Below are 24,720 nucleotides of genomic sequence, written 5' to 3' on the forward strand. Positions count from 1 at the left end.
TTTTTTTATTTTCACCATAAAATGAAAGTCCATGCTTTTGATGAATGTTAACACTAATTGAATCTAGAACACAAATGGAGAATAAACTTGTTTCAGAACGTTTTTAGGAAGGAATGGAAGTCTATCCATTGTAGCACCATTCAGAGCAACGAGGCGCATAGGCAGTGTCGCACATTGTAGGCTTGTGTGTAACATGGATCACTTCGATTCAATTAACTTAACTAAATAACGTTGCATTGCTACTTTTGTTGGCGCCTTTGAACTTGCACGCCTTTGAACTCTCCGGGGACCAATGAAGTAACAAATTAACGAAGTATGGCTATCAGAATGGATAAGGGGCTGAGATCATCCCTAGGCTATGCTAAATGTAGCATTCTAATTTAGTAAAACTGCTTGGGAATGAGTCCATGTTTGAACTGTTGTGAATTTCATCTACCCGAAACTACAATAATTTTACACAATACATATTGACAAGTTTAATTGTCTGAAGACATGTGCTAGGCCCAGCCAGTCTGCACTTGAATGAAACTTGCTTGCTTGTTACATTTGTCGCCAGTTCGGTAGGGTCACTTCTCTATGAAGATACCCCTCCCTCGCTGCACGTTGCCTATATCAGAGAGGAAGAGGCGAAGCGAGAGGATTTACTCCTCCTAAAATCTGTCCACATGAGATAAGTCCCTTTTTGTTTGGAGGTCTATGAGAGTGAGTGTCGAATTACGTAAAGCTTATTTGATCAAATTGAAGTTTCGTAATGTTTAGGCTGTTACAAAATGTACTGATATAAGTGGACGCACGTGGCATTCTGTCAACTTTAAGAAAAACAACTTAGTTGTGCCGTTTGTTCACACCTGTGTTTGCCCTCTTATTGGCTAGAATGGTTCCACCTGATCTCGCCTGCTTTCAATCATTGAGCACGTGTTTCCATTGTTAGAGCGGTCACTCTACTATCTTGTCAATATATTTATTTTATTTTACCTTTATTTAACTAGGCAAGTCAGTTAAGAACAAATTATTATTTTCAATGACGGCCTAGGAACATATAATGGTCATCGTTGCCTATATACCCACGCCCAAAATGTAATAACAGGTTCACCATATGCAGTAATAGCAGAGACGGAAGAGGAAGCGAGACACCCACTCGCTGTTTTTTTTCTGGTTCAATGAATGTCAATTAATTAACTAAGTAGACCAGACCCAGCTGCCATTGCATTGTTGTCTATGGGAGACACACCCGGTCAAGTAGACTGGAACGGACGGTTTCTTTTCTATGGTAAAAAGCTTGAGTGAACTATCTTCATTTATTCACCATCTTGGTAGTAGCAAGCTGAATATTTCTAGTTCTTCTATAGGTTTCTTCTCCAGAGAAGTGTTTTCGAAAACAAGCAATCTTGCCCCAGACACCTTATTCCCCTCTCTGCCATTTCGTGTGGACATGGACAGATCAGGCATGTCACTGTATTGTAGAGCAGTGAACCACTTCAATCTTCGTAGAGAAGATGGATGCCGTCATGTGGATGGTAGGAAACGTGTCATTCCCATGTTGACCGGGCCATGGGCCTAGTAGGGGTGGACGCATTCTAGACTTTCATTGATTCAATCCAATGTGTTTCACATGCATACATTGTAACAACATCGTACGATATAATTTATGAATGGCACCTCCCCCAAGATACTTGTTCCATACAGTAGGCCGACACCCACCACAGGCTCACATGCGTGCGCGCAAGCCCCCGCAACACTGCTGTTCGCCTGCTATGGGCGTGCGTGAGCCCACTGCCGTTTTACTATTTCGACCAGCGACCAATGGGAAGCGAGCGTTTACAGAGAAAGGCACACAAATGTGATTCTAGTAAAAGATACACTGGGTTCTCACGGAATCCCTTAACGCACGTAGCTCGCCAGGTTTTCCCCCAACACCAATCCACTCTTACCCTCTCCATGGTCCCCACCCCGGATTCCCGTGACATTTTTCCAATACAACACTTAATTGAGCAACTGAGATTCTTCACGTGCGTGGTTGATTTGTAGTTTGAACACGTGGCTCATTCAAATTAGCCGGAATATCCGTTTTTTTTCTTACCTCTTCTCTTTCTTGGTTTTATTCAGAGGCGGGTGCGAACCTTAACGTGTGACATTCTCTAGGCCAAGGGGTTTTGATGAAGACAAAAAAGTAGTTTCTTCCTTTTCACCCAGCCATCGTTTTGGAGAGAAGGGATAAATAATTAAGAATTATTTTTTTTGTACGCAATAGAGGGGCGAGGAAGCGCAAACACCGACGAGGTAGCCCGTCAAATATATCTGTGGCTAGAACGACCGGGGGAAGCACGCCACCGCCACTCCGTTCAGTAGTAAGGCGATTTTGGCGACTCCAAACCCTGCACACCCGATATATTAAATAACGGTTAACCTTCTGCGTAAAGGTTGTCAATTTCAGCGCAGAACATGAACAAGCTGTACATTGGAAACGTGAGTGAAGAGGCGAGTGCGGAGGACTTGGAAACTATATTTGAGCAGTGGAAGATTCCGCACAGTGGTCCGTTTCTCGTCAAAACTGGTTATGCGTTCGTGGATTGCCCCGATGAAAAGATTGCAATGAAGGCCATCGACATTCTTTCAGGTGAGACATTTTAAAAAGCCGTTCGAGCGGTGCGTAAAGAGTGCTCTAATTGTGGAAATTGCTACGGGTTTGCTTTAACCTCTTTAGATGTATACACCTCCGTCCAATTGGGCTCCATGCATCCAGGCTGGTCTTGCCTCTCACTTGGCACCTGACACCGTATAGGGAAAGTCCATGCCTTTGATTAATTCAGAGTGTTACCACTAATTTAATCTAGTACAAAAACGGTGAAGAAACTTGTTTCTGAACGAAGGAAGAGAACGCCTATCCATTGTAGCGCCATTCAGAAATGGGGCGCACAGGCATTGGCCGCTCAATGTAGACTTGTGTGTAACATGGATCACTTAGGTTAAATTAACTAAATATAACTGTTGTATTGCTACTTCTGTCGCCGCCTTTGAACTTGCACGTTCTCCGATGACGAACCAAGTAAAAGTTGCAATGGGAGTATGGCCTAACTTGTTAAATTGTAGCACACAACACAGTGGATTTGCGTATACTGACACACCAGGTGGTTTCATTGTGTATTGGTAAAATGTAGGCCAACGAAATGTAAGACCATTGCCAAACTACGTTATATGTAACATTTAGAAACTACAACTGTACGAAATGTGAGAGGAAACATTGGTATTCTGCAGGCCACATTCTAGAAATAAATTAACATTTTACGAAATGTAATCGTATTTAGCTCAGGTGTCGTGGACTTGTCACAGTTACCATATTTAACCTTTTTAAAATTGGCATTCACGTTGGCTGATATTAAGTTAGTGAACATTTGTCATTTTTATGGTCATACAATTGTGCCACCGATTTCATTTTAAAGAGATTACGTGCAAGGACTTTTTGGACATTAACTAGGCTAGTTGAGGCCTACTTTTGGCTGCCTGTGGGAACAGTTGAAGAGCAATAAAATAATTGTGAACTAAAATTGCTTTTATTCTCCTCACTATAGGTAAAGTTGACCTACATGGAAAACTCCTAGAGGTGGAGCACTCTGTCCCTAAACGTCAAAGGTAAATTCTGATTATAATCTCCTAATGTCCAAATTGTTAATTTATGCTGCTGCTGTCCTCAATTGTATTTATTTCCATGACCCTTTTATGGAAACTTGTTAACGTTATGTCTGATTGTGTCTTGTGATTGTGTAGTCAGTGGGTTTGGAGCGTCAGCAGGAAGTGAAGGGGCGGAATGTCTGTTCTTTTGTGGAAAAAGCAGAAATTAATAGGCTGAGTGTGTAGGGGTTGAGTTATAAGGGCATGAGGGATGTCACCTCGTCACGCCTATGGCAACCTAAAATGATGCCACTTAAAAAATATATATTTTACACATCATACCCATCTGTGGAAGAGGTTAGGCTGCTTAGTGCACATCTCCAGTGTTGTAGGGCTATTTATGCAGCAATGGCCTACTGGGCCTCCTTAGATGTGGATGTGTGTGCTGAGGGGTAGGCACTCAGGAGTCGTCCATTTGAGAAGGATCTGCCCGTCATTCTCTGCCTGCCCCACGCTTCCGCCCTCCTTCGCTCGAATATTGAGGTTGTGCACGAGATGGACTCCCAAACGCAATAGGAATGGGCGCTGGGTCCCAGTCACGGAAAAAAACACGGTCTGATAAAAAAAAAAAAAAAACACGTAGCTCCATGTACACAGTCGAACGGATTATACTGTGCTGAATTACGTGGAAGCGGGACAAGAAATGCACCAATTCGGCATGGCGTGTAGGATTTCCGCCACTTTACACATTTTGGCCATTTATTAAACTTCTTAGATTTTAATTGCTATCATTTTAAATTAGTAACTAAATTAGTGTAATTTGGAGGAAGAGGATTTGGCGCCAAATTGCACTTTGATGAGTTATAAATGAATATGCATTTTAATTAGTTAGTGGGCTATATGCAGTCCATAATGGCTACTGCTAGGTTGGTATGGAATTAGAATGAAGCATGTGATAACCACGTTTCAAAAATGAACAATGGAATTGAGGTTTGAGTGAATTGATTTTTATAATTGCCAATGTGACCATTTAGGCCTGCTAAAATCAAAGAATATGTTTTATTGACGTTCTGCACAAAATGGCTGAACATATTTGACATTCAATAATTTATTATAGTGGACATATTTATTTGCGTGGTTTGAAATCACCATGCATTGAATTGTCAAGGTTAGGCCTATTGATGTTGGACAAGGGCCTTCACCTGAATGCATTGAATGCCTTTAGCGTGCTCATTATTGGTATGGAATCATCATGGCGGTATTAAAAATAAAATTAAAATAAAATCACTCTGGTCAATTTGCTGACCTTTCTCTTCCCAAAGTGGTGCTAGTTATTTTTTGCTAAATTATTAGTCTTTGACATGTGTAGGTTTACACACACTGGCGATTTTTAATTTTTTTAGTAGTAGGTCTTACATTTCACCATAAGCCTCCACCTACAAAAAACTGTGAGTGGGGGGGGACATAAAGGTGATGTCCCCCTTTTGCCACAGGAAAGGTTATAGGCACAACTGGGAACAGTATCCTGTCCATTACACACACTGGGGTGTCCACTGGGGCCCGTCTTTACATTCCAGCCTGCTGAGTGTCAGCTGGAGGCTCGGCCATCACCACGACTTAACCTTTGAACTGGCGGGGGAAGTGTGAGCAGGGAGGCAAAGGCTCCCAGAGTCCTCCACAGGGTTCCAGGGTGGGATGTGGGGGTGGGGTGCAGATGGTGGGAGAGGGCTAGGCTTTGGTGCAAGTGTGCCATTTGTATTATAGTACTACTTCTGTATTCATCTTTTGCCTACATATTGTAAAAACGGTAGCTTGATCATGACGAGTTGAAAAGGGAGTAATTATTGTCAGGCCTGCGACATGTAGGCTATAGGTATATTTTGGCTATTTATAATTGGTGCACTAATTGCTTATATTTACTGAGCCTTCATGTTTAACTCTTAGCTGCACTAGTGAGTGCCCCCCCCCCCCCCCCCCAAAATCTGTATAATAAAATATGGTTTGAGAGGTGGTCCAGTGTGCCAATCGGTGTCATTTTGTATGTACGCACTCTAAAGGAGTGTGTGTGTAGCGGTCAAAGTTTGTGCTTGAACTCTGGTGTGTGGGGGATGGGGGGGAAATCAGGCAGGTCGAGGGCCGAGGAGGAAGCTGCTGGAAGTTTGCTTGATGCATCAGGGTTATTACATTTAAACTCAGTCTGGCTTTTGAGGATGATTCAACTTGAACCTAGTTTACTATTAGTCTTGGGACCTTTTTTATATATATTTTTTTTACACCAGACAAAAAAAATCAAGTTATTTGGCACAATCTTTTTTACACGTTCTAAAATTGCAATATTCTCCTCACCAAATGGGGGGGGGGTAGGTCAAGAAATCCTGAACATTGTCATTTAAACTAAAAATACACCCAATGCTCTCTTCCTTTAACAGCCCCAAAAAACGTGTAGTTGTAAAAACAAAGCTTGCTTCCGTGGCCATTCTAACCCATAACTGTGGCTTTGTGAAGAGTACCTCCCAGCTCTTATTAAAGAATTTGGGGCCAGGGGGTCATTGTGGGGCCTAACCTGTAAAGAAGGGATTTTGGATGGAAGCACGGGGTTGCCTGAAATTCTCAATGTGGCCCCTTGTCCCATCTAGCTTGCGGTAATAGATGTCTCAACTCGCTCACTGGTAGTGTGGACTTATTTTGCTAGAGAACCATTGGATAGCATGCTGTAGGGAGATTAAGCTGTTAGCTTTTTTTACGTGTGGAAGATTTCACAGATTAAAATTAAGTGTCTTGAGTGAACCAATTTTGTGTGTTTTTAAGCTATCAACTTATACATTAGAGCAATATTTGCTGCAAAATGGACTCTGCTATGTGAGGCTCTATATAAGAGTGCAGTGGAAAGTGAGTAGCTTTGAGTTCAGTCATTCAGAACCCCTGCATACTGAAGTCAATGTGTGTGGATGGATGGGTGTTGAACACAGCCCTGGGAGTGTGTGTGCTGACATGGATGGGTTTTTAGTCTGGATGTCAGTGTTTCTGTTGAGTATTGTAGGATGATAAGATGGGTTCTGGGGGGGAGGGGGGTGTAGTGACGTGAATGAGCATGAATGTGGTGCAGTGTCATGTTGCTCGACATGGGATTACTCCTATGGGCTTTACACACACTACGGTGGTGCAGAGGCCCATAGATCTCAGCTGGGATGTGATCATTCGGAGGGGGATGGAGCCGTTGAATGTGTAGAATGTTAGTTGAATTTAAAAGTAAATAAGGAACCTTGGCCGCCTCTGTCACATGACAAGCAAACCCAGCCCTCATGGTCCCCCTCCCTTATCCCCTCCCCCCTACATATTTCTGTCAGTGGACTTTGTGTCCATGGCAACGGGAGCCCCACCCCCACAGGGCAGAGAAGGGCCCTTGTTACCCTTCCCTGTAACAGGGCTACTTCCCCTACAACCCCCCCCCCCCCCACCCCCCCTTCCTAAATCTAAGGCGGGACCGGGGAATGCACCCCACCCCCTCTCCTCCCTCTTCTCCATACCCTGGCCGACTTCCTCCATGTGTGGAGCTATAGGTTAATCCGCCTGGAAGTGCTTGGTGCATTTGCACATTTAGCACGGTGTTCCCGCTGCATTGCAGAGCGAAACACACAGGGAGAAAGGGGGCAGGATCAGCCAGGAATGGCACAGTAGACCGGAAAGGGCTGGAATTCCTCTCGGAAGCTCTTTGGGATTGTTTTTATTTTATTCACCATTTTAGAATGTATTCATATCATTATGGTCCAAATAAATTAATAAAATTGATTTGAGGCCGGGATGTCGTGACCATGTTGAGAGGTCCTCCAGATCGAGTGTAGGTGTTAAAGAATGTGTAAATGTCATTGAACTTTCCCCTACTATGTGTTTTCACTGCAGTTTAGTGCTGCATGCATGGAAGCTCTCACCTAACCTGCAGATGTGTGTTTGAGGTATTAGACATAAAGAATAAAAAAAATATGCTCCAATGTTAAGCGTGCTTTCATGCGTATTGCTGGCCTTGGTGTGAGCTGGACCATGCCTGCGTGTGGGTGGTGGGCTGAGAAAAAATATATATTTAAGGATGCTCTTTGGCACCTGAGACCAACCAGCCTGTTCAAAATGCACACACTTGTCTCACTGATTGGCCTTTCCTAATTTGGGAGAAAGTCTGTCCTCCTCCATGACCCGGAAACAAATAAGTGGTCAAGGAGTGTCAATTCGTTAGTAAGCAAACAAAAGACGGTCCTCCCCTCTCTAGCCTCCTTTTGGCTAGAAAGCAGAAGTGTATCTTACCCGAGTCCTTCATGGAAGTTTTTTTTATCTGCTACACCCTCTTTTTAATCGGATGTTTACTCAAAGGAGAAAAGCTATGAAACTATAAAAGGATAGTAGCATATAGTTTTTATCTATCAAATGTCTTGCACAACTAGCAAATCATTTTTTATCACTTTCTACATTTATTTTGGGATTCCACCCTGTAAATGTCCTTTGCCTGACGAGGTGTGATTTGAAGGAGTACTTTTGCACAATTTATGCATTTTTGTCCACTTTCCTTCTCCTCAACAGGCCAGAGAGGATGCAGAAGTTGCGCGAATCTAATGGCGAAAAAGGCCATTGACTTGCACAGCATAAATGGCTGCCAGTTAATTTTCAGCTCTTGAAGTTGAAGAGCTTGCGCTCAATTTGAATGCAAAATCATTGTATTTCAAATGTATAGTCTATTTAACAGGAAGGTTGATGGGCCGCAATGCTTTAGTCCTGACCCCAAAAACACAATGTTTCCACTTCAACCGAAGTCTTCGTCAGGTCAAAAGGTTTCTAACGTGGGATGATTTAACAGGAGACATCTTCATTTCCCGGTCAACATTGTGCTTTAACCCACTGACTGCTCCTAGTGGAAGGGGTTAGTTGTGTTTTGTGGTGTAGATTATCTCTCGTGCAGATGTTTGTTGGGGAAGTTTCCAGAAAGGGTTAGGTTTATGTTCGGAGTGCGTTCGGTAGACGCTGTGTGTGTAGGGGTCATAGTTTGCACTGGATCTCCCAGCTGCATGTACATTGTGTGTGTGTGTAAATAGGCAGTGGACTTTGGAGCAGCCTGGCCACTTTTCCCACATTGATATAATCTCCCAGGTCTAAACCAACACCTTAATGGAACATGTCACAAGTACACCAAATTAGTCTTGAAGTGTGTATGTCCACAGACTAGTTAGTGTGTTATGATTCACAAGTCCAACCAAGCATCTGAGTTCTTAAAATATTTGGGTCCTTGGTATTCAATGTTTCATTGTGGATCCGAAAGTCTTCAAAATGTGAAAACAATTGGCTCTGGAGTTTGAAACGCAGGGCATTCTGGATGCCAAGGCTTTGGCCAGACTGATCCCTGGAGAAGGGACACCAAATTAGAACGGATTAATTTTGGTCCGTGCGTGTGCTCCTCTTTTCCATCGGCCCATCAAAAGTTAACTTCGTCTGATCTTTTTGTGCGTGGATGGAAATTGTATGGATAGGGACCGTCAGCGTACGACTGCCATTCAGAAGGCATAGGAAATACGGATACATTCAACAGACCAGTTTGGCTGTGCCTTTAACCAGAGTTTTACAGTGCAGTAATTGGTAGCAGTGAGTCTGTGCTGCTGTTGCCTGATGTCAGCGCTCCTTCCACTCTGAATCCCCGTCATCTGTTCGCTCTGCTAAGGTACCACAAGTGGAGGTTCCCTCTTCCCTGGGCATGGCATCCCTCCCTTTTCTGCACTCCCTCGCTCACTCTCTTTCTTTAGGCTCTCCTCTGCCTTTCACCTTTTCTCTCTTCTCGCTCTCGGTCCTTCTATCTCCTTTCCTTTCTGTTCCTCGCTCTTCCCCCCACTTCTCACATCTTTCCTGTCTCTTCCTTTACCTTCCTCCTCTTCCTCCCTACCTCTCCTTGCCATGCGCTCCCTCTGTCCCAATCCGTCTCATTTTTTAATTTTCAAACAAGATCATACCATTTTCTCCACATTGAGCTACCCGTCCAACAATGGAACTGCATCCCTCCCTCTGGTGCACACCCGCTGGTTTTGGGAGTGGTATTAAACATTAGTCATGCCCATAGCTTGTACACCTCTCATCTCAGAGCACAGGGTGATGGAAGGAGGCACCTACTAGCCTGCTGGCTTTTTTCAATGGGACACCTTGTCCTTTAGCCCAACCAACTGATGCTAACCGTCTTGCTTTATCTCCCTCTTTCTCTCCCATCATGCAGGAGCTGTAAGCTGCAGATCAGGAACATCCCGCCTCATATGCAGTGGGAGGTAAGTGTTAATTGGTCCGTTGGTAAAGCTTTGGTTCTCTCACTATACTGGGTCCTGTTCAATAGGAATTTATTTTTTTTAAATGCCTTGAAACAGGAAGTGCAAGTAAGCCCTTTTACTAAGTCCACTGAACAGGTTCTTTGCCACCTTTGGGTCATTTTTTAGTTTTGTATCCGCTAGTTAGTTCTTAAGAACAGAGGCTGATATTACAGGTCTCCGTTTTCTCCTGGCCGTCTCATTGTGGTACGTTAATTAGGCTGCGCCCCAAATGGCCCTTTACAGTGCACTACTTTTGAAGAGTTCCATAGGGTGCCATTTAGGACACATATTTATACTGAACAAAAATATAATCGTAACACGTAAAAGTGTTGGTTTCATGAGTTGAAATAAAAGATCCCAGAAGTGTTCCATATGCACAAAGCTTATTTCTCTGAAATTGTGAGAAATCCCTGTTAGGGAGCATTTCTTTTTTGCCAAGATAATTTATTCACTTGACAGGTGTGGCATATCAAGAAGCTATTTAAACAGCAAGATCATTACAGAGATGCACCTTGTGCTGGGGACAATAGAAGGCCACTCTAAAATGTGCAGTTTTGTCACAATACAATGCCACAGATGTCTGAAGTTGAGGGAGCGTGCAATTGACATGCTGACGGCAGGAATGTCCAACAGAGCTGTTAACGGATTTGAATGTTCATCGCTCTACCATAAGCTGCCGCCAACACCGTTTTAGGGAATTTGGCAGTACGTCCAGCTGGCCTCACAACCGCAGACCACGCCAGCCCAGGACCTACACATCCGTCTTCACCTGCGGGATCGTCTGCTTGGCTGGGCCTGGCTCCACAGTGGGTGGGCCTATGCCCAGTCATGTGAAATACATAGATTAGAGCCTAATGACTTTATTTCAATTGACTGATTTTCTTACATGAACTAACTCAGTAAAATCTTTGAAGTTGTTGCATCTTGCATTCTATATTTTTGTTCAGTATAGTCTACCGTTAGTCATTTAGCAGTCGATTTTTAAGGGGACTATTTCGGTCAGAACAACTCATTAAGGGAGTGAGCGAGTACCTTCATAAAGCAAGCATAGGACAGGCTTTAAAGCTCAAATCTGTTTCATTGCTAGAGACATGTTGGTTGTCATGGTATGTATGTAATCAATGGAGCTGTGATAGTCAGTGTTACTCCAGAGGATTGCCTTTTAGGCCAGTGACCTACTAGTGAACTGCAGCCCATGACATACCTGATAATGTCAGGAGAAAGGTCCCTACAGATGCTGTGCTGCCCTTTATATGCCATCTTCTTCTGGAAGAGACATGAATAGCCATGCAAGCATGTACAGTATTCACAAATCAACAGATCGAATGTTGATAAATTACAAATGCATGAATATCCCAAAAGTATTGGTGGGATACTATTATAAAAGCACTGTCAGTGAACATGAACTCATTGTTTTAACATATAGGATTGATTATGATTTTCATGGACAATTTTACAGTACCTCTGTCACATAGTTACACTAGACAGGGTAGAGGTACAGGGGATTTTTGAGGGGAATGCGAAGCAGATGGAAGGCTGCGACATTAAAGGGCACTTACAACAACAAAAGGAATGTACTCTGCCGGACATGGGAACAATACAGATTTGGCGTAATTTTATTACATGGCCACCACTTGCACCCCATTCATTTTCAATGTGTCGATTGGATAATATAAGATGACCTGCACTAGTGCCTTCAGAAGGGGATTTAAACTGGCCTTCAATTGTCTTGTTTGGAGAGCACACAGAAAAACATCTGACAAGCTGGCACATTCATAGTGAGTCATATCAGTTATTGACCTCTGAATCCTTGATCCTTTCTGCTTGCAATCTAAATAAGAGCAAGGGAAAGGGCATACCTAGTCAGTTGAACAACTGAAATGTCTTCGGCATTTAACCTAACCCCTCTGGAGTGGGCCTGTGTCACGGGCAAAATCTACTTTAACAAAGGGCTGTTGATGTACAAAGGCTATTCTAACTTTCAAAACTCAGTGTATAGGCTAAAGTAGGACTGATTTCTACAACAAAAAGACAACCTTTTGTGGTTGGTAGCATGTATATAGCATGCTGGCTAGCTGATGGCTTTTGGACCAGAGGGGGTTAGGGTGCAGGTTAGATTTTTCTGTCACGAATCTTGTTCTGGAGGCAGCTCTGTATATAGTGGTCACTGGCTGAGACAGCCACAAACTCAATCCGATTTTATCCTTAACGTCACTGCTAACCCAAATGCTATTCTAACCTTTAAATTAAGCCCAAAAAGCTAATTGTAGTTACCATATTTTTACAATCTATCCAATTTTGACTTGGCAGCTGGGGGGGAAATTGCTCTGTTCTGCCTCCAGGACCAGAATCATGACAATGAACTTCAACCTACGGTTGTGGTAGGGTTGGAATGGAGGGGGGGGGGACACACCGAACAAAGTCTTTGCTGTAAAGGAGACCTTGTATTTTATTAGGGAGATAACGTGTGCCTCAGCACAAAGCCATGCAGGCAGAGAACAATGGTAGCATGTTCGCTAGGCTAGCTCTAGCTTGCTTTGGGTGGGTGGGACTGCTCTGTTTCACCTACATGTGCCACGGACAGACACTCACAGAATGTGTAGCATTACTCCTGTTCCGCCCCTCCCCCAATCCAACCACCGCTTCCTGCAGGAATGCACTCCACCCTTTCCTGAATGGCCTGGATTCTCATTGGCTGGACCCTGGAGACAGACGTGGCAGCCAGTGAGCATAGAGCTGCTACTCCCCACTGGGAATGTTGTATCAGTGCTGGGAACAGCCAATGGAAGGACTTTGAGATGGCTCAGGGGCGGGTGGGAAGGGGATATGTGGGTTGGGAGAAAAAGAGGACCAGGAGGGAAGCTGATTGGTCAGAAAGGGGGGTTGAGCTCTTGTGGGTGTGACTTCCAGTAAGCCTGGGCATGATTGGATGTCCTCAGTCTGTATGCTGCGTTTGGATGCCTCGCCCTCTCATTCCCTCCCTCATGACTGCGCTTGGAAGAAGAACATTTTATCTCGTTGTAGAATTAAAATCCTGTGCTTGCCAGATTTGGGCAGGTTGCCAGATTTGGTTTGGCTCTGACATTGATTTTGGCCCTCTAATAAAAAGCAAATCAATCCCCCCAACTTTCTCTATGTACTCACAAGTGAAGAGATCAGTTGTTCAGCTTGATAATGTGGGGAAATCAAATATCATGAACACAATTTAGGATGTTCTTTCTCCTGTTTGAGAATGTAATTGAATGGCCTTGCGTCTGAGGAAGTAGTGCTGATCTAGGATCAGGTACCTCCTGTCCATGTAATCGTATTAATTGTGATCTAAAGGTTACACTGATCCTAAATCAGCGCTCCTATTGAGATGCTTGATGCGTACAGCCCCAGGTCTCTGGTTGAGTGGTATTGATGGGCCAGTTAGTTGAATCACAGGACCAATGACACCAGGCGTTGAACAGTTTAGTTGCAAAGTTTGGTAACAATGACACCAACTGCCATTCTGTTAACTAACTTTGCATCTGCACTCTAAGTAAATGTTTTTGTAAAATGCTCCGTGGAATTTGTTAAAGGTAGTCCTTGGTTGTATGGTTTGTTTACCTTTGCAATTGTTTTTGTTTGACACTTATTATTCTCTGCATCAATCTGTTACTGTGGACTTGCCCTTTGTGAGTTGCTTTAGGTAAAACCCTCTGGTAAATGATCATGATGGACCCATGGGCTGTCCATTGGGATGTGGTGTGTTGGAGTGAGATTGTCCCTAGACACGGATATTGGGTCACTTTATTTCCCCCCACTAATGGTTAAGATTAGGATTGGGGAATCTGACCCTAGATCTGTACCTATGGAAAAGACCAACACACACCCTGGGGTGAACAACACCCAGCAGGTGATCACTAACGGTGGTGATTCAACATGTAGAAGTTAACTGAAATTGATGGCCGATGTTCTGGTCAGAGATGATAGGACGGCTGTCCGTTGCTTTGCTGTTTCTTGGCCACTTGTACATCAAGTTGCCTCACGCTACAGAAAACGGAGAGAGGCTCCTGCCCTATTGGCTGTTCTGGCTCGGACAAGAGCAACAGATAGCCTGGCGTTTACAGCGTTGTCAGTAAGTGAAAGGTCGCTGGATCAAATACCCCTAGCCAACAAGGTGAAAAATCTGTGCCCTTGAGCAAGGCACTTACCCTAATTTGCTCCTTGAGCGCCGTACCATTGGCTGACACTATAAAACAACACATTTCACTGCACCTATCTGGTGTATGTAACCATCTCTTATTTACTTTCTGAACTGTACTCACCAGAAAGCCAGTTTGGGCCTCTGTGATGGTGTAAAAAAGACACTAACAAAACTCTGCTCTGGTTCTAATCACTCTTTCCTGTGGTTCTGGGTCAGGTTCTGGATGGCATGTTGGCCCAATATGGCACAGTGGAGAACTGTGAGCAAGGTACGCGCACATGTAAACGCACGCACAACACGTACGTGCGTACGCACACACACACTCCTCAGCATGTCTGTTTGTCTTCTGTCTCTGCAGTGTGTGTGTGAGCGCATGTGACTAGTAGGTATTTGTTCAAGTCGGATTGTTTAGTGTATAAAGTTGTATCGCCTTGTGTGTTTTTGGGTGTTGAGTCCATGCTTTCTCTCCTTACAGTAAATACAGACACAGACACTGCAGTGGTCAACGTCAGATATGGTGCTAAGGACCAGGCTAGACAGTAAGCACACCTTTTCTTTGTCATTCTGCAAGTGCAGTCAAACTAAATTTGTATGAGTGGTTTACACTATTTCCCCACACTGCATTTGTATTGATTCCCTTTTTGTTAGTTCACCTGATTCCTCACCCTCTAAAGCAGTCACGCCTAATTAGTTGCTGATATAGGAGTAACGTGCTGGCAGAGAGATGCTAGCTCACTGCTGCCCTCTGGTGTGTGTGGAACGCCGGCCTTTCCTGATAAAGTGGGCGTGGCCGGTGTATGAAAATGAATATGACCCTTCAGAGCAGTTCACAGAACAGTCAGTCCTGGCCTTGTAGAGCAAGTTTTGTTCCAGCCCTGCAATAATACACCTGATTCTTGTAATGCCTTAATCAAGATCTTGTTTCAGTAGTGGTATAGAGAGAAAATAACATCTCAAACTTGCGTCAGTATCTACAGGGGTCAAGCAAGTTTCTCCTTTTCTGTGACGGAAAGCTTTCTATTATCAATGCTGTGACAGTGACTGACTGCTGTTTCTTTGTTTGATTGCCAGGGCGATGGAGAAGCTGAATGGCTTCCTGATGGAGAACTTTGCCCTGAAGGTGTCGTACATCCCCGACGAGATGGCCACCGCTGACGCCCCACCTCTGGGAGGGGGTAGGAGGGGCTTTGTCCCCCGTGGCCCTCCCCGCTCAGGTTCTCCGGGCATGGGGGCGCGCCCCAAACTGCAGTCGGAAGTTCCCTTGCGGATACTCGTCCCAACGCAATTTGTAGGAGCCATCATCGGCAAGGAGGGAGCCACCATTCGCAACATCACCAAACAGACGCACTCAAAGTAGGACTACGTCCCTGATCATGTACACAGTATACACCCAACAGTATGCTGGGGTGCGTTCCGCAGGACACAATGTTGTGCAATGTTCACATAGAAATACAGCATGTAGGTCAAACACCCCTCTTTTACATGTAGAATTAGGAATTATGTTGGCACTTTTCAATACGTTTCTATCTGCAACTTTCCACAATATTTGGCTACTGAACTTGGCCCTGATTTATGACCATATGTAAATACATTTTATGATTCCCTTGGCTTGGCAATATAAAGCTCACTCTCACATAAATAATCATACTCTATTGATTTAGGCTCAGCCTACCAATTGATGTGACTCTTAAGGCATTTCAAGTTGAAAAAGATGGACTTTAACAGTTCCACCCATCTTCAGTGAATCTGTGAGATTAAGCCAGTAGGAAGGGTGGACGCTGGGATTGAACCCCAATCTCGGGTAGGGAATAGTATGAGACCGGCTGATATCGAGACGGGCTGTGCACACTCTAGCTGTTTAGAAGGTGACAAAAACAATGCGTTTCTTCCCTTCTAAACTTGGGCTCCCGAGTGACGCAGCAGTCTAAGGCACTGCATGTCAGTGCAACAGGCGTCACTGCAGTCCCTGGTTCGAATCCAGGCTGTATCACATCCGGCCGTGATTGGGAGTCCCATAGGGCGGTGTACATTTGGCCCAGCGTCATCTGGGTTTGGCTGAGGTAGGCCGTCATTGTAAATAAGAATCTGTTAACTGACTTGCCTAGTTCCTCATCTTTCTCTTGCACCTCACCAGGATCGACATCCACAGGAAGGAGAATGCGGGAGCGGCAGAGAAGCCCATCACGGTCCACTCCACCCCAGAGGGCTGCTCCAACGCCTGCAGAACCATCATGGAGATCATGCAAAAGGAGGCCCTCGACACCAAGTTGTGAGTTCACACATGCGCATAGACACGTGACAGCCTTTTAATTACTTTGGCAATATGAAACAATCACAACTCAGTGCATTCGGAAAGTATTCAGACTCCTTAACTTTATCCACATTTTGTTTCTTTACAGTCTTATTCTAAAACTGATTATTTTTTTTTATACAAAAAATGACTTATTATTCTACACGCACTACCCCATATTGACAAAGCGAAAATGGGTATTCAGACCCTTTTCTATGTGACTCAACATTTTTGGTATTTTATTAGGATCCCCATTAGCTGTAAAGGCAGCAGCTACTCCTGGGGTTCACACAAAACATGAAACATGCCATTATACAGAACATTAATAGACAAGAACAGCTTGAGGACAGAACTGCATATGTGTTTTTAAAGGCACATGTAGCCTACATATCAATACGTACAAACAAACTATCTAGGTCAAATAGAGGAGAGGCGTTGTGAGGTGGTGCTTTATCTGGGGTTAATAAAACATTTCCATGCAAAAATGGCTCTATATAATACTGTACTCTGTTGAAATTGTTCTGAAAAGACCCCTGGTGGCATATCTGGTTGGGGTAAGTGTGTATCTGAGCAAGATGACAATGCAAACAATTTGGGATTTCTAAAAAGAAGTGATGCAGTCAGGCTCTCCTCAACTCTTAGCCAAGAGAGACTGACATGCATTGTGTTTATCAGCCTTATTACAATAACGAGCAAGACGTGTCGCTCTGTTCTGGGCCAGGTGTAGTGTAACTAGATCTTTCCTTGCAGCACTCTACCACACGACTGGACAAGTACCAAGATGATACAAAACCAGAGCCTTCTGAGCTTTTTGAAGTGTGGTGTTAAAAAAAGCTGAGCATGTCTTTATTACAGACAGACTTCTCCCCATTTTTACAACCATTGAATCTGGGTGTTTTGACAATGACCGTTTACAATCTAAGGTAACGCCAAGTAATTTAGTCTCCTCAACTTGTTCAACAGCCACACCATTCATTACCAGATTCAGCTGAGGTCTAGAACATAAAGTATGATTTGTACCAAATCCAATGTCTTAGTTTTAGAGATGTTCAGGACCAGTTTATTACTGGCCACCCATTACAAAACTGACCAACTCTTGTGGTTGCTGATGCATATATGGTTGAAGCACACATGGACACGCAGGCTTTGTTTATTGCCAGTAGCAGGTCAATGGTGAAAAGAGTTGAGGGCCAAGAGAGTTGCCCGGCGGTACTGTTGCGGAATATTCTAATCAATATTATAAAATCTAACAGTACAGCTCCCACAATCTTCATATCAATTTCTTTCAACCAATGTCATTTGTCAGTGCAGTACATGTTGAGTTCCCTTCTTTATAAGCATGCTGAAAGTCTGTTCATTTGTTTCCAGAGAAATAGCATTGCGAACTCATAAGATTCAACATCTGAGACATGAACTGAACAAGTTCCACAGACGTTTGACTAACAGAAATGGAACAATGTGTCCCTGAACAAAGGGGGGTCAAAATCAAAAGTCAGTCAGTATCTGGTTTGGCCACCAGCTGCATTAAGTACTGCAATGCATCTCCTCCTCATGGACTGCACCAGATTTACCAGTTCTTGCTGTAGATGTTACCCCACTCTACCACCAAGGAACCTGCAAGTTCCCAGACATTTCTGGGGAGAATGGCCCTAGCCCTCACCCTCTGATCCAACAGGTCCCAAATGTGCTCAATGGGAATGAGATCCGGGCTCTTCGCTGGTCATGGCAGAACACTGACATTCCTGTCTTGCAGGAAATCACACACAGAACTAGCAGTATGGCTGGTGGCATTGTCATGCTGGCGGGTCATGTCAGGATGAGCCTGCAGGAAGGGTACCACGAGGGAGGAGGATGTCTTCCCTGTAACGCACAGTGTTGAGATTGCCTGCAATGACGACAAGCTCAGTGCGATGATGCTGTGACACATCTCTCCAGACCATGATGACCATCCACCTCCAAATCGATCCTGCTCCAGAGTTCAGGCCTCGGTGTAACTCTCATTCCTTCGATAATAAACTCAAATCTGACCATCACCCCTGGTGAGACAAAACCGCAACTTGTCGGTAAAGAGCACTTTTTGCCAGTCCTGTCTGGTCCAACGACGGTGGGTTTGTGCCCATAGGCGATGTTGTTGCCAGTGATGTCTGGTGAGGACAGGCCTACAAGCCCTCAGTCCAGCCTCTCAGCCTATTGCGGACAGTCTGAGCACTGATGGAGGTATTGTACGTTTCTGGTGTAACTTGGGCAGTTGTTGCCATCCTGTACCTATCCCGCAGGTGTGATGTTTGGATGTACCAATCCTGTGCATTTGTTACACGTGGTCTGCCACTGCGAGGACGATCAGCTGTCCGTCCTGTCTCCCTGTAGTGCTGTTTCAGGCGTCTCACAGGACGGACATTGCAATTTATTTCCCTGGCCATATCTGCAGTCCTCATGCTTCCTTGCAGCATGCCTAAGGCACATTCACGCAGATGAGCAGAGACCCAGGGCATCTTTTTGTTGTTTTTCAGAGTCAGTAGAAAGGCCTCTTAGTGTAGTAAGTTTTCAGAACTGTGACCTTAATTGTCTACCGTCTGTAAGCTGTTAGTATCTTAATGACTGTTCCACAGGTGCATGTTCATTGTTTATGGTTAATTGAACAAGCATGGGAAACAGTGTTTAAACCTTACAACAAAGCTCTGTGAAGTTATTTTGATTTTCACTAATTCTTTGGAAGATGGGGTCCTGAAAAGGGGACGTTTCTTTTTTTGCTGAGTTTATTTGGTCCAAAAACATTTTTTTCTAACAGTTTACTAAGAGCTGGCAGGAAGCTTTATAGGTCTGCTGTTAGAACAAGTAAAGGCCGCTTTACCACTCTAGGATAACTGGATTTACTTTGGCTTCCCTCCAGGCCTGAGGACAAAGACTTTCCTCTAGGCTCAGATTAAAGATATGACCGGAGTGGCTATAGTCAGTTACCATTCTCAGTAGCTTTCTGTCTCAGTTGTCAATGCCAGGAGGTTTGTTATTATTGATAATTTTTCCAACTCTCCCACACTAACTTTACAAAATTCAAACTTTCAATGATTTTCTTTCATTCTTTTTTTGATGCATGAATACGATGGCTCACTGTTCGTTGGCATTTCCTGCCTACATTTGCCCACTTTGCCAATGAAGTAATCATTAAAATAATAGGCAACATCAAATGGTGTTGTAATGAATAAGCCATCTGTTTCGATGAAAGAATGAGTTGAATTTGTCTTTTTGCACATTTCATTTAAAGTAGGCAAGTTTTTTTTCCATTATATCATTGATCTTGGCTTCATAATATTCTTATTTTTGTTTTGTTAGTTACATATCTCGATATGCAGCCAGACTTATTAGCCACTCCTTTTGCCCCTTCTCTTTCAACCATAGTCTTTCAATTCCTAGTCAATCCATGGAGCCTTATTGAGCTGTGGTGCGTCCTGTTTCCATTGATCATCCCTGATGTTTCTACAACTTGGAGTCCACCTGTGGTAAATTCAATTGATTGGACATGATTTGGAAAGACGCACACCTGTCTATATAAGGTCCCACTGTTCCCTGTGTACATCAGAGCAAAAACCAAGCCATGATGTCGAAGGAATTGTTCGTAGAGCTCCGATACAGGATTGTGTCGAAGCACAGATCTGAGAAAGGGTACCAAAAAATGTCTGCAGCTTTGAATGTCCCCAAGAGCATAGTGGCCTTCATCATTCTTAAATGGATCACTCCACCAATCAGGCCCTTATGGTAGTGTGGCCAGACGGAAGCCTCTCTTCAGTAAAAGGCACACGACAGCCTTCTAGGAGTTTGCCAAAGGGAACCTTTAGAGTCTCACTGGTCTGATGAAACCAAGATTGAAGTCGTTGCCCTGAATGCCAAGCGTCACGTCTGGAGGAAACCTGGCACCATCCCTACAGTGAAACGTGGTGGCAGCATCATGCTGTGGGGATGTTTTTCCAGTGGCAGGTACTGTGAGGCTTGTCAGGGCCGAGGGAAAGATGAACAGTGCAAAGTATAGAGAGCCTTGATGAAAATCTGCTCCAGAGCTCTCAGGACCTCAGACTGGGGGATAAGTTCACCTTCCAACAGGAAAGGACCCTAAGCACACAGCCAAGACAATGCAGGAGTGGCTTCGGGACAAGTCTCAATGTTCTTGAGTGGCCCAGCCAGAGCCCGGACTTGAACCCAATCGAACATCTCTGGAGAGACCTGAAAATAGCTGTGCAGCAACGCTCACATCCAACCCTACAGAGCATGAGGCTCTGCAGAGAAGAATGGGAGAAACTCCCCAAATACAGGTGTGCCAAGAAGACTAATCGCTGCCAAAGGTGCTTCAATAATGTACTGAGTAAAGGGTCTGAATACTTATGTAAATGCAACCAGAGGGAAAAGAACTCCCTTGGCCTCCATTTGGCAAATCTGACCATAATTCTATCCTCATTCCAGCTTACAAGCAAAAATTAAAGCAGGAAGCACCACTGACTGACTAGATCAATAAAAAAAGTGGTCAGATGAAGCAGATTCTAAGCTAAAGGACTTTTTGTTTTTTTTTGCTAGCACAGACGAATATGTTCCGGGGTTCCTCCAATGGCATTGAGTACACCACATCAGTCATTGGCTTCATCAATAAGTGCATCGATGACGTCGTCCCCACAGTGACCGTACATACATACCCCAACAAGAAACCATGGATCACAGGCAGCGTCCGTGCTGAGTTAAAGGCTAGAGCTGCCGCTTTCAAGGTGTGGAACCTGGGAATTTATAAGAAATGCTGCTATGCCCGCCGGACCATCAAACAGGCAAAGCGTGAATGAATACTGGACTAAGATTGAGTCATACTACACCGGCTCTGACGCTCGTCGGATGTGGCAGGGCCTGCAGACCATTAGACAACAAAGGGAGGCACAGCTGAGAGCTCCTCAGTGACATGAGCCTACTGGACGAGCTAAACTACTTGTACTCGCTTCAAGGCAAATAACACAAACATGCATGTGAGCACAAGCCGTACCGGAAGACTGGGATCACGCTCTCCGCAGCCAATGGAAGACCTTTAAACAAGTCAACATTCGCAGGGCCCAGAGGGACGTGTACTGCGAGCATGTGCTGACCAACTAGCAAGTGTTCACTGACATGTTCAACCTCTCCCTGTCCGAGTCTGTAATACCAACCTATTTTAAGCAGACCACCGTAGTGCCCAAGAACACCAAGGTAACCTGCCTAAATGACTACCGACCCGTAGCACTCACGTCTGTAGCCATTAAGTGCTTTGAAAGGCTGGTCATGGCTCACATCAACACCATCATCCCAAAAACCCTAGACCCACCTCAATTTGCATACGGCCCCAACAGATCCACAGATGCGGTCCACACTGCCCTTTCCCACCTGGACAGAAGGAACACCTATGTGAGAATGCTATTCATTGACTACAGCGCAGCATTCAACACCATAGTGCCCTCAAAGCTCATCAATAAGCTAAGGGTCCTGGGACTACACGCCTCCCTCTGCAACTGGATCCTGGACTTCCTGATGGGCCGCACCCAGGTGGTAAGAGTAGGTAACACATCCGCCACGCTGATCCTCAACAGTCCATAACTAGGATAGCTGGAGTCTAGCAATTTTCAGGGCCTTCCTGATACCGCCTGGTATAGAGGTCCTGGATGGCAGGACCTCCTGTACTTCCTCGTCACTCATGGCTGCACGACTCCAACACCATTACATTTGCAGTTGAGACAGCAGTGGTAGGCCTGCTCACTGACAACAACCCCTCCCTCAACATGATCAAGACTAAGGAGATGATTGGGGACTACAGGAAAAAGAGGACCGAGCACACCCCCATTCTCATCGACTGGGAGTGGAGTAGGTTGAGAGCTTCAAGTTCCTTGGTGTTCACATCACCAACAAACGTGGTCCAAACACACCAAGACAGTGGTGAAGCGGGCATGACAAAACGTATTCCCCCTCAGGAGACTGAAGATTTGGCATGGGTCCTGAGATCCTTAAAAGGTTCTACAGCTGCAACATCGAGAGCATACTGATTGGTTGCATCACTGCCTGGTATGGCAACTGCTCGGCCTCTGACCACAAGGCACTACAGAGGGTAGTGCGTACGGCCCAGTACATCACTGGGGCCAAGCTTCCTGCCATCCAGGACCTCTATACCAGGCAGTATCTGGAAGGCCCTGAAAATTGCTAGACTCCAGCTATCCTAGTTATGGACTGTTTTCTCTGCTACCACACGGCAAGAAGTGCCAAGTCTAGGTCCCAAGAGGCTTCTAAACAGCTTCTACCCCCAAGCCAGAAGACTCTAGAACATCTAGTCAAATTGCTACCCAAAACTATTCACACTGCCCCCCCCCCCTCCCCCCCCCTCCCCCCCCCCCCCCCTCCACACCACTGCCACTCTCTGCTGTCATCTATGCATAGTCACTTTAATTAACTCTACATACATACTACCTCGACTAACCGGTGCCCCCGCACATTGACTCTTTACCGGCACGACTCTACAATGTAGAATGTTTTTACTGCTTCTCTTTAATTATGTTACTTATCTTATTCTTATCTGTATTTTTTGAAACTGCACTGTCAGTTAGGGGCTCATAAGTAAGCATTTCACTGTTTGTATTTGGTGCATGTGACTAATACAATTTGATTTGAATGTGATTGCTTTTTTAAATGTATCAACACCTGTTTTTAGCTTTTTCATTGTGTGTAGATTGAGGGGATTTAAAATAATAAATAAATACATTAGATTAAAGCTATAATCTAACAAAATGTGGAGAAAGTCAAAGGTTCTGACTACTTTCCCCACTATGTCAAAAATATCAAATTCCAGTTGATGCTTCAAAACCTACTTCACAAGAGTTAAAAAAAATAATCAGGCATTCTTGGTAGAATAGATGGATGCAGTTCAATGCATGATTAATATACAATACCAGTGACACGTTTAAACAACTACTCATTCAAGGCTTTTTCTTTCTTTCTTTTTACTAATTTCTACATTGTAGAATAATAGTGAAGACATCAAAACTATGAAATAACAAACATTGATTCACGTAGTACCAAAAAAGTGTTAAATGAAAATATTTGAGATTCTTCAAAGAAGCCACCTCTTGCCCCAATGACAGCTGTGCACACTCTTGACATTCTCTTAACCAGCTTCACCTGGAATGCTTTTCCAACATTCTTGAAGGAGTTCACACATATGCTGAGCACTTGTTGGCTGATTTTCCTTCACTGCAGTCCAAACCATCTCAATTGGGTTGAGGTCGGGTGAACTGATGCAGCACTCAATCACTCCTCCTTGGTCAAATAGCCCATACAGCCTGGAGGTCTGCTGGGTCATTGTCCTGTTTAAAAACAAATGATGGTCCCAGTAAGCACAAACCAGATAGGATGGCGTATCGCTGCAGAATGCTGTGGTAGCCATGCTGGTTAAGTGTGCCTTGAATATTTTTTTTAGATCGGACTGTGTTACCAGCAAAGCACCATCACACCACCACCTCCATGCTTCACCGAGGGAACCACACATGCAGAGATTATCCTTTCACCTACGCTGCATCTCACAAAGACACGGTGGTTGGAAAATCTAATTTGGACTCAGACCAAAGGACGGATTTCCACCGGTCTAATGTCCATTGCGTGTTACTTGGCCCAAGCATGTGTCTTCTTATTGGTGTCCTTTAGTAGTGGTTTCATTGCAGCAATTTGACCATGTAGACCTGATTCATAGAGTTGAACTCTGAAGCATTTTCTGGGGCTTGTAACTCTAATGAACTTATCCTCCGGAGAACCAGTTTCATAGTGCTTAATGGTTTTTGCGACTTGAAACAACTTTAAAAGATCTTGAAGTTTTCCGCATTGACTGACCATGTCTTAAAGTAATCAAATCAATGTTTGTCACGTGCGCCGAATACAACAGTGAAGTGCTTACTTACAGGCTCTAACCAATAGTGCAAAAAAGGTATTAGGTGAACAATGGGTAAGTAAAGAAATAAAAACAGTAAAAAGACAGTGAATAACAATAGCGAGGCTACAGACACCGGTTAGTCAGTCTGGCTGAGGTAGTATAACCATATCTACATGTACAAAGTGACTGCATATATTATGAACAGAGAGGAGGAGGGGGTGGTGGGTGGCCGGACACAATGCAGATAGCCTGGTTAAACAATGTGCGGGACACTGGTTGGTCGGGCCAATTGAGGTGCAAATAGTCCGGGTAGCCATTGAATGACCTGTTCAGGAGTCTTATGGATTGGGGGTAAAAACTGTTGAAGCCTTTTTGTCCTAGACTTGGTACTCCGTTACAGCTTGCAATG

The 24,720-nt window shown here is 44.3% G+C and overlaps 1 protein-coding gene across 3 annotated transcripts in view; it reads left to right on the top strand.

Annotated features, from left to right (window-relative positions):
• Positions 1 to 24,720, top strand: part of LOC110496587 (insulin-like growth factor 2 mRNA-binding protein 3) — a 37,801-nt gene that overhangs the window by 272 nt on the left and 12,809 nt on the right. Inside the window, exons 1-7 of one of the 3 annotated variants that reach the window (XM_036953343.1) lie at positions 1,813 to 2,617; positions 3,570 to 3,630; positions 9,851 to 9,899; positions 14,326 to 14,377; positions 14,585 to 14,648; positions 15,181 to 15,462; positions 16,244 to 16,378. In XM_036953343.1, coding sequence (XP_036809238.1) covers positions 2,443 to 2,617; positions 3,570 to 3,630; positions 9,851 to 9,899; positions 14,326 to 14,377; positions 14,585 to 14,648; positions 15,181 to 15,462; positions 16,244 to 16,378 — 818 coding nt within the window. In that variant the 5' untranslated portion in view covers positions 1,813 to 2,442. Of the gene's footprint in view, positions 1 to 1,812; positions 2,618 to 3,569; positions 3,631 to 9,850; positions 9,900 to 14,325; positions 14,378 to 14,584; positions 14,649 to 15,180; positions 15,463 to 16,243; positions 16,379 to 24,720 lie in introns of those variants that run through there. The other 2 variants (XM_036953344.1, XM_036953345.1) reach the window with 2 other exon arrangements.

The sequence above is a fragment of the Oncorhynchus mykiss genome, chromosome 18 (assembly GCF_013265735.2).
Source record: "Oncorhynchus mykiss isolate Arlee chromosome 18, USDA_OmykA_1.1, whole genome shotgun sequence".
Taxonomy (NCBI): Eukaryota; Metazoa; Chordata; class Actinopteri; order Salmoniformes; family Salmonidae; genus Oncorhynchus; species Oncorhynchus mykiss.